Source organism: Arachis duranensis, chromosome 10, assembly GCF_000817695.3.
Source record: "Arachis duranensis cultivar V14167 chromosome 10, aradu.V14167.gnm2.J7QH, whole genome shotgun sequence".
NCBI lineage: Eukaryota > Viridiplantae > Streptophyta > Magnoliopsida > Fabales > Fabaceae > Arachis > Arachis duranensis.
Genome location: NC_029781.3, coordinates 7,020,701 through 7,031,583, shown reverse-complemented (window position 1 = coordinate 7,031,583; position 10,883 = coordinate 7,020,701). Strand labels below are relative to the sequence as shown.

The 10,883-nt window shown below is 33.1% G+C and overlaps 1 protein-coding gene across 1 annotated transcript in view; it reads left to right on the top strand.

Annotated features, from left to right (window-relative positions):
* Nucleotides 1–9,834: 9,834 nt before the first annotated feature.
* LOC127742794 (uncharacterized) overlaps nt 9,835–10,883 on the top strand; it is a 4,866-nt gene continuing 3,817 nt past the window's right edge. The window contains exon 1 of the mRNA XM_052255536.1: nt 9,835–9,961. Coding sequence (XP_052111496.1) covers nt 9,835–9,961 — 127 coding nt within the window. The remainder of the gene's footprint in view (nt 9,962–10,883) is intronic.

The following is a 10,883-nucleotide window of genomic DNA, read 5'->3' as shown; positions in this document are numbered from 1 at the left end:
TAGTATTCTGATATTCCTTTTATTCTTGAGTTAGTTAGCTTATCAAAACAAAATTTGATTTCACCTTTTAATGTTCCATATTTTGACATTGGACATTTTTTTTTACTTTTTGATAAAAAAAACTGCTATATTCCTTGTTTTATATATTTTTTAGTTTGGTAGGTCAAGGATTAATTCGTCACAAATATGTGCTATATTTAAAGATTTATCGTTAATCAATAAATTGCTACATATACAAGACAGAATTCAAACTTCAATACTTACTTAAACAGACTAGTAAGCTAATTACTAAATAAATCCAAATTAGTTAAAGAAGATTCAGGAGAAAACGCTACTATTTCTAGTCTTATGTGTAACAAGACTTTTGAATTAAGCAGGAAAGAATTTTCTATTCTCCTATTCATAAAATGTACCATATATTTTTAACTATAATATTTTAATCATTTTAGAATTCAGAGGTTGTTTATAACTCAAATAAAAATCTCACCACTTGATTAGCAGTTAGTGCAAAATTCGAGTTGGAACTATAGTTTTCATTGAGCGAAAAGCACACTGCTTCCTCAGTCAACAACATTCAGTTAATTCAATAACATTTAGCTTTCTTGAGATGATCTTTTTCTCATTCCCTTTATATGATTTCTAGAATTTTAATTTTGATTTGTTTTATTTTTAGGAAATTTCTTAAAAATAAAAGAAAAATGCTTATGTGTATTTATATATTTAGCTGTTCTTGCACTGTCTCGAATCAAAAAACACGTGTATCTCAGGTGTAATGTATCTGAGATATGCTTATGTGCAAATACTCTACACAACATGGGGTCAATACATTCGAAATGTAATCATTTTGGAGATTGATTTTCTATACCTAAGATGTGACTGAAAAAGTATTTAAATAATTTCTTCCACGTTTATTTATTTTAATAAATATTATATATTTAATTTAAATAAAAAAATCCCCTTGTACTGTTGTACAGGTATGAAGATGTGGTTTGTGGTAATTTTTTATATTATGTAATTAAAATTAGTACTGTATAATAATTAATCTTAATAAATAAAAAATATTTTTGTATGTATTTATATATTTTATATTTATTTATTATTTTAAAATAAAAAATTACAATTGCCATTTTTAAAATATTAGCTCAAATCACATAAACAAACCATTACAAATTTTAATTTATGTGAATGTCGTAAAAAAAGAAACGTTATATACATGTCTTAATTGATGTTTCTATATAAATCAAATTTATTAATTCAAATTAGCCATTCTAATATTAAATCGAATTAATAAGATCCAAATTAGAAGATTTAGATGTAAATTGAATTGATTAGTATCGATTTACATAGGATTAAAATTCGAATTGAGCACTCGTAATTTAGACCCCTAGTAAATCAATAGGAAAAACATCTTTTAAATAATGAATCTTTTTCCTATTTTTTTTTACAGCTCTCAAGTAATCTTTTCTATTTTTTTACCAAATCATATATTTATTTATACTTTGATTGCATTTAATTTAACCCTGTATTGAATTCACTTATTTATTTTGAATTGTATTTCACCAAACCCCCACCCAAAACGGCACAGTCAAAGAAAACTGAGGAAAGAAAACCACAAAATTTAAACTATAGAAATGAAAAACGACTCGAATCGTATCTATCAGTTGGATGAAGTTATCTATATTGGTAGTAGCATCAATGAAGAGGTTAGTGAATAGTTTTTTTTCAAGTTTGATAAGTAATGTTAGTACATTAAGCTGCTTATAGTAGTTTTTTTTTCCTATAAAGATTAGTTAGAAATTAGAATTTTTAAACCAAAAATAGTGGTTAGGGTAGTTATTTAGTAATTTGTTAGAGATTTCAAGGTATGAAGGCTACTTAGATTAGTGATTATAAATAACTATTAGTTAGAGTAATGACAAGAGGCTCAATTAGAATTTGTAAATTATGAATGTTAGATTAATTAGTGAAAATTAATGTAGTTAGAATTTTATTTAACTCAATAGTGCCAATGATAATAGTGGTTTAAGATTGTGATATGTTTTACATTAAAGTTATTTTTTATTAGAGTTTTCCGTCTTTAGTCCACTTAGATTAACTCGAACTTTATTGTTTTTTTGAACATGTAAGATTATTTATGTGTGTTTAGTGCATTTTTTGGATTGGCACATGCATTATTTAATATTCCTCTAGTGAACTATTTTGTTATGGTTCTTATAAAAAAAATTTTATTGTTATGCATTTCCACTGATGTATTACCAGCATGAGAAGGCAGCAGCATATGTCCCTAGATGATAGGATTATACCATATTTACAGATGGCCGGTTTATACCATTTTGCGAAGTTGAATGAGACATGGTTTAGATTGGATGAGCCATTAGTAGGGGTGTTCATGGGTCGGGTGAAACCGGATTTGGTGTGACCCAAACCCGGCCCGAAATATATACCGGACCTATTTGTTAGATCCAAACTTGACTCTAAACCCGATGAAACCTACACACTTTCGGGCCACAATTATATCGGATGAAAATCGGGTGAAAACTAGGCATTAACATTACATTACCTTGATACCTTCTTGTAAGCTAGCATGTGAAAATATCCAAATTTTCAAGACTCCAACCATTATTTGACATGGTAAAATTCACTTAGAAAAGTATAACAAGAACCAACCATTCTCCAAAATTCAAGCATAACTACAATCAATACTAATATTGTCTAATAACACCAAATATTTAAGTTAATATAAATAACACAATATTATGCATTAGTCTAAAGTCTTATGCATTCTAAATATAAAACATTAACTTATAGTCTTATAATGACTAATAACACAAAATATTAAGGTTTACAATACTTAAATTTTCCTTAAAAATAGCCATCATCCATCAATAGCCATTAATGTTGTCAACTTGTTCCTTGTAATGTGGATGCATTAGTGAAACCTACAAAACATATAAAATAAGTCATAAAAAATAAAGATATCATAAATATACCTTCAACAATCTTCTGACTGCTATGAAATTGATCAAACTCTTGATCTCCAACTCTTTGTTTAGAAAGGCACAACCAACTTTGAGTACATATCAAAGCTTTAGCCATTAATGGTGACAAAGAGTTATGAAAGACATCAAGCACATGTCCACCGGTGCTAAAGCATGATTCAGAAGCAACAGTTAAAACCGAAATACCTAAGATGTTACAGGCTATGAGAGAAAAAAATCCTGTATTTTAAAGCATTCACTTTTCACCAAATCAATATATCAAAATTCTCATCTTCCACAGTATTCTCGTCCAAATATCTCTCCACATCTGACTTGCTATCCACATTAGCCTTCTCTCTTTTTTGTTTTTTTCCACATACTCACTCTCTTTTCAGAAACTTCTTTGGCACCAGTTGAGACTTTAATATCATCATCCAAAACATCTCTAAATGAATCTCCACCATCATCCCTTCTTTTATCATTAGTAACCTCTTTTTTCATAAAATTTATGCAACATATTCAATGCGAGTTTAATAAAACCAGTCATGCTAGTAGACACTTCCTTGTCATAAACATCTCTAAACGCCAACAAAAATAATCTAGTTTGTACCAAAGGTCTAATACAACAGCAACAAGTAACAATAGATTAAATTTATCCATCGGTCTCCAATATTGATCATATTTATGTTTCGTAGAACATGCCATACTTCCTAACAATTCAGAATGAGTTTGGCTCCAAGATGTTAATTGAGAAGCAACAAATGCAATTTCATGAAAATATTTGTTTGATGTAACATGCAAGAAAGATGAGAAATTCAAAATTATATCGTAGAAGATTCTCAATAACTCAATGAATAATTTAGCATGTTGCCAATCAAGTGGTGTAGGTGGACTAACTTTCTTTTTTTTTCCCCACTATTCTCTCCAAACTATTTAAGAAAATCATGTTCTTGATAATAAAGTTTATCAAAAGCTTTTTCAAAATTTTTGGTATGTTTCAATATTAGATAGGTAGAATTCCACCTAGTTAGAATATTCAAGCACACAAGACTTTTAAATTTAATCAACTCAAGCTCAATGTAATCTTTAAATTTTTTTAATCCTTTGAGGAGAGGACCTAATATACCTTACAGCATTCTAATGCTTTAAATTGAAGTTTGTTGTTCTTTAATTCCTTCATTCACTATCAAATTAAGAACATGAGCACAACATCTCACATGCATATACTTTTCTTCACATACCAACTCACTTCTTGCACCTAATTTCCTTTGAAGATAAGTAATAGCTCCATCATTCGAACTTGCATTATCTACTGTGATTGTAAAAGTTTGTTCAATTCCCTACTCTCTCAAGCATTTCTCGATTTTTTTTCTAGCATATCTCCCCTGTGGTTCTCAATTTGACAGAAATTTATAATTCTCTTTTATAACTTCTATTCTTCATCAATGAAATATGTAGTCAAGCTCATATAATTTTAATTTTAATTTGATGTTCAGTAGTTTGTTGTCAAACAAACCCGAACACATGACTTTGCCAACCATTTTTTTTATCTTTTTCTTCTCATCTAAACAAAGTTGAAAACAATCTCTTGAGACTGTCATCCTACATGGTACCGTAAATTTTGGCTCAAATTGATTTAACATCTTGCAAAACCTTATCCCCCTCAATAACTTTAAACAGCATTTCATCAAGTACAACAAACTCAGCTACAGACTTTTTACAATCTTCTAAGTTATAACCCTTAAAGGCTTTGCAGAGATCCTCTTCTTCCTCAATTTTGGATATATAGATATGAAGTATCCCCTTCTTCCCCACTTTAGTAAATATTCACTTACGAGCACTCTTTAAGTGCTTATTTAGGAAATTTGTGCCATGCTTAGTAGGATAATAACTATATTTTTTCGCAGTAATTACATTTAGCCTGGTGTTATCCCTTTGTCTCAGTCAACAAAAGTTTAGTAAAATGCATCAATAGTAGGAGCAGCAAGATTTTCAGCTTCAATTTCTATTGTTTTATTCTCCTCGGTAATTTATAGAGGAATGCAATTATCTCCTCCTCCCTCCTCCCATTGTTCGTTATTTAAACAGAATAAATCAGTAAACACATAAACACCCACACCTAATCAGAGTTCTAATAACCAAAAATCAACTAAATAAATAAGAAAAAAAACAAGTAATAATTTAGAACAACTCAGTAAACTCCAAACATATCAACTAAACAGAACAAATTAGTAAACACATTAACACCCACACCTAATAAAAGTTCTAATAACCAAAAATCAACTAAACAAATCAGAAAAAAACAAGTAATAATTTAGAACAACTCAGTAAACCCCAAACACACTAACTAAACAGAACAAATCAGTAAACACATCAACACTGACACCTAGTTAGAGTTTTAATAACCAAAAACCAACTAAACAAATCAAAAAAATAAGTAATAATTTAGAACAACTCAGTAAACCCCAAAAACATCAACTAAACAGAACAAATCAGTAAATACAGCAACACCCACTCTTAGTCAGAGTTCTAATAACCAAAAATCAACTAAATAAATAAAAAAAACTAGTAATAATTTAAAACAACATAGTAAACCCCAAACACATCAACTAAACAGAACAAATCAGTAAACACATCAACACCCACACCTAATAAGAGTTCTAATAATAAAAAATCAACTAAACAAATAAAAAAAAGTAATAATTTAGAACAACTCAATAAACCCCAAACACATCAACTAAATAGAACAAATCAGTAATAATAAACACCACAATATCCCTAAATTCACAATAATAAAAAATCAATACCCACAACCTTAACCAGAATTCTAATAATCAAAATCAACACCCACATCCCTAAATTCACAAATTCTGATAATCAAAAATCCTAATCCCTAATCAGAATATTAATTAAATAATAAAATTAATTATTTACCTGAGAAGAAGATCAGATAAGAGAGTGAAGCAGAAGGAGTGGGACTAGCAGAGTAGAGCAATGGTGGGGTAATAATAGAGAAGAAAAAGATGACTGTGCCAAGCATAGAAGTGTCAATTATCACCGAGAAGCAGGGCAGCACCGTAAGTCGTCATTCGTCGGACGTCAATCATTGGTCGTCATTGTCGTCAGTCAAACAAGGAACTTCGCTAGTGATTGGGGTGAGACATGGAGGGCTAAGAAGATAAGGACGGGAAGAGGGGGAGAATACGGGGTGCGTACTTACTGGGAGTGTGTCGTGCATGGCTGCGTGCTGGGAGAATGGGAGTGAGAGAGAAAACAAGGTCAGGGGTCACTGGGGGCCGTAGGAAGTGGGGACTACCAGACTGGGGAGTGGGGAGTGGGGAGTTAGGACTGGGGGAGTGAGGCTGAATGGCTGACGGAGGCAGTAAATGATTGAATGTATTGTTGCCATAACCCCTAATTGTGTAATTTGTAATTGTGTATGATGACCGGACCGGGTTTGGATGACCCGAGCTATGGCCCGGTCCTGGTTTTGCTTCCTTCCTAGATTTCATTTCTTCTCCCTGGGTCACTTCGAGTTTGGGTCTTCATCATCCAAAATTCTTTGAGCCCAGGCCAGATCTTTGGGCCGGACCGGGCCGTGTGCACCCGTAGCCATTAGTGAGTGCATTCGTGGAGCGATGGCGTCCAGAGACGCATACTTTCCATATGTCGTTTGGGGAGTACACGATTATGCTATAGGATGAGCGTTCCAGTTAGGGCTTCCGATCGATAGTCAGTACGTCAACGGATGTATCACAGATTTTCAGAGATACATCGAGGGTGGCCGCCCAGCATGGGCTTAGTTCGAGGAGCTATTGGGTGTTTTACCTCCTACGAACTGCATCAACAAGTTCACAGTGAAGTGCACTTGGATGCAGGAGACGTTCAGTGAGCTTTCTCAGGACGCAGATGATGCTACGGTTAGGAGGTATGCCTGGGCGTATATAATGATGCTGTAATCGATCCAGCTCTTCGATGACAAGTCTGGTCTTCACATTCGTTGGCTACTCTACGCAGCCAAGGTAGAAGACATGGGTCGATACGATTGGAGGTCTACTACTCTCTCATGATTATACTGATACATGTGTCGTGTGGCCAACAGAAACGTTGTAATGTCAGCCGGTCCATTGCAACTCCTTTAGTCATGGATCTTTTAGCAGTTCTCTAGTTTCATGCCTGATGGATTTGAGCCTTTCATTGGCCGTTAGCCTCGAGATATTTGTTGTTTATTTATGGTATGTTTGTTAATATTTTAATGGGTTATTTCCATTGTTGATAAAACGTCTTGGGTTGCATATGGTTAGGTTATCAGTCAACATTGAGCAAGAAGGGGCCTCGAGTCATGCATTGGAGGCTTAGGATAGATGTACTTCAAGCCGAGGATGTGAGTATTTAGTCTTTCAATATATTTATCATTAATGTTATTTTGTTAATTTTACTATTTATGATGACATGTCATAACTATTTCTATTCACAGTTCACGTAGATGTTATATAGCTCGCCTGATGTCATTCAGGTGGTGCATCCCGAGATACTAGAGTCACGACATATGGCGTTATGGAGGTCTGCGACGGTATTGATATACTTTGTTGCATAGAGTGGCATCAGGTGGATCGGGTGCTACCACAGTTTGGTGGAGTATATCATCGACTCTGGACAGCACTCGATATTGTTACATTGATTTTTTGATATCGAAGAATGGCTAAGATGGAGATCGTTAGTTTTTCAGTACCTTATAGAGTTAGCACATTCATTGGACCAATAGGAAGCAACATGTGTTACAATTTGATGTTGTTCCAAACCCATGACCGTCACATGCATACTTGGAGTGGTGACTGGTGCGGAATTTACAACCACAAACTAACCGACAAGTGCACCGGGTCGTACCAAGTAGTACCGCAAGTGAATGAGGGTCAATCCCACGAGGATTGATGGACTAAGCAACAATGGTTAAGTGATTTACTTAGTTAGACAAACAGAAAATGATGTTTGAGAGTTCAAAAAGCATTAAACAGAAAACTCAGAATATCAGAAGACAGACAATAAATAAGTTGGAAATAAAATATGGAGAAAGCAGTTAAGGCTTCGAAGTTATCTATTTTCCGAATTGACTTTTCTTATTAATTTATTTTAATCATGCAAGATTTAATTCCTGGCAAACTATATATGACTAAACTCTAATTCCTTAGACCTTTTTAGTCTCCTCTAAAATTCATCAACCGCCAATTCCTTGGTCAATTAATTCCAATTAGAGGGTGAAGTTCAATTCTAATTATATGCCACAGAAATCCTAATTACCCAAATATAAAGGGATTATATGTCACGTATCCCGTTAAATCCAGATACATTAGAAATTTAGGAGAATATGTTTTCAAGCTGTTGTTCAAGTAAAGAGCTTTTCTAAGTTATACAAGAACTCAATTAGAAAGAGGGTCATACTTCTGTTCCACCCAATTTCATAAAATAAAGAACGAAAATAATTATTGAAATATAAATCATTACATGAATTAAAATAGAAAAAAAGAAACAGAATCAATCCATACAATAGACAGAGCTCCTAACCTTAATAGTGGATGTTTATTTGCTCATGGAAAAGAGTGAAAACTAGGATTCTGGTAAACTGTAAATTTCGAATGAGGTGGAATCTCCCAGAAGAGAAGTTTCTTTTCCATTTTATATCTAATCCTAATAAATTTAAATTATACATTTTTAAAAAATAAATAATATATTTTTCTATTTTTAAATAAAAATAAAGTTTCAATTAGAATTAATTAAAGCAATCCGTGCATCTTCAATTGATGAATGGGGACCACTTGCTTCGTAAGGAGGCACACCTAACTTCGCATCAAGCCACGCCTTACTTGAGGTATGCAGTGATTGGAGCTATAAGGCTTGTGTTGCTGCGCCCTACTTGAGTGAAGCAAAATCAATGTGGCATGCTTTTGTTATGGCATGCGCCTAACTCAAGCTTTAGTGCGCCTTACTTGGAGTCACGCTCATTGTTGCGTGTTGTTGATGCTGTCTTGCGCTTAACTTGAGTTATTCAGGTTTGAGTGCAAATTGGTGGGAGAGAAGTTTAGACTATTACATATCGTTGGAAAGCTCTGGAAGTTAGCTTTCCAACGCCACTGAAATCATGTCCATTGGATCTCTGTAGCTCGAGTTATTCAGGTTTGAGTGCAAAGAGGTTAGGGTTGACAGCATCATTCGCCTTCTTCTCTTTTTCTGCGGAAACTCCATCAAATCCAGCCAAATGCTACCTAAAATAAATAGAATTGCACATGACTCAAATTAACATCAATAGTGGCTAAAAGATAATTAATTCTTGATTAAACTCAATAAATTAAATACAAATTCACTAGAAAAAATAGAGAAGATGCTCACGTATCAGTGACATGAGCATGGTAGGAGATTCTTGTCTCGTGAGCTCTTTTTTAGTGATCCTAGGGCAGTTGCAATCCCAGCTGAAGCGATGCAGAGAGGTCTTGGACAGGTTCCTGATATGGATCACGTGCCTAATGTCCTAGACAGACGTCGTGTTGGGACATGATTGAGTCAGCATGAGTGGAGGTGGCTCGACGATGTGATGATACATTAGAGGACAGAGGTCAAAGACATAGAGGAGCTAGGAGTCGTGGCCAACGAGGAGGGAGGGGTGGTGGTCGAGGTAGAGCTCGACATGGAGGAAGAGGCGAAAAGGATGATGATGGTGGTGGTGACGAGGGTGGTGACAGTGAGAATGATGGTGGAGATGATGGCGGCGAGTGATGGAGATAGTGGTGGAGGACATGATGGTGGGATGGGTGGTGAAGATGGAGGAGGTGGTGGAGGCCATGATGGTGGATATGATGGTGGAATGGGTGGTGGTTATAGAAGAGGTGATGGTGGTAGTGGTAATGAAGGAGATGTTAGTGGAGATGCTGGTTATGGTGGTGGCAGATTATGTGATAATAGAGGTGACAGAAATGATGATGGAGGATTTGGTGACTTTTTTTCAGGATTTCTAACAATGATGTGGTGGTGCACGAGAGCTAGATATACATTAGCTTAGGTGATGTGTTATCAGACTTGCTTCGATTTTGTATAGATTCATTGTCAAATTTGGACATGTATATAATGTTAATGCTAATATTTTTTTATAATATCTTTTAATTTTCATTTAATAAAATTTAATGGTTTAAATAAAATAGCGCATCTAATACGCACAAAATTGTTGGGCTCATTTTAAACGTATCCGTATTTATGGTATCTACATTTAGGAAAATGCTATTTGTACACTAAAATTAGCCATTAATGTATTTATATATAAATATGTGTGATTTAATTTATTTTCAATGTATATTTGTATTTCAACATGTATTTTATATTGGTGGTTGACTTTGGTGGCTGATTTTGATGTACACGTAACATAACCTCTAAATTTAAAATATAAATAAAAGCAGGGACGAACTCAAGGGGCAAGCCCCCCAAACAAATTTTAAAAGCTCATATACTATTATAATAAATGTATTGTATAGAGTAAAATTTAATAATGTAGTGATAGTAAAAAGGGTTACTACTTTTTATGTATTAGGATTAAATTTTTCTATATATATTTATATTATTTGTATTTTTTATTTAATTAAATTTTTTTTACATTTTTTAAAATTAATTTTAACATTTATAATTATAAAAAAATAATTTAATATTTATTTATAATAATCTTTTTTTCTAATTTTATTTAGTTGTTTCTTTTTTATTATTTTTCTATTAATTTTTATCTCTATTATTATATAAAAATACTTTAATGTATTTTAAATTCACATAACAAAATTGTTAGTGCAATTAACTTATATTATTTTATGTCATATTTTTTAATGATATAAAACATAAAAATATAACTTACCGTCACATAAATACTTAATA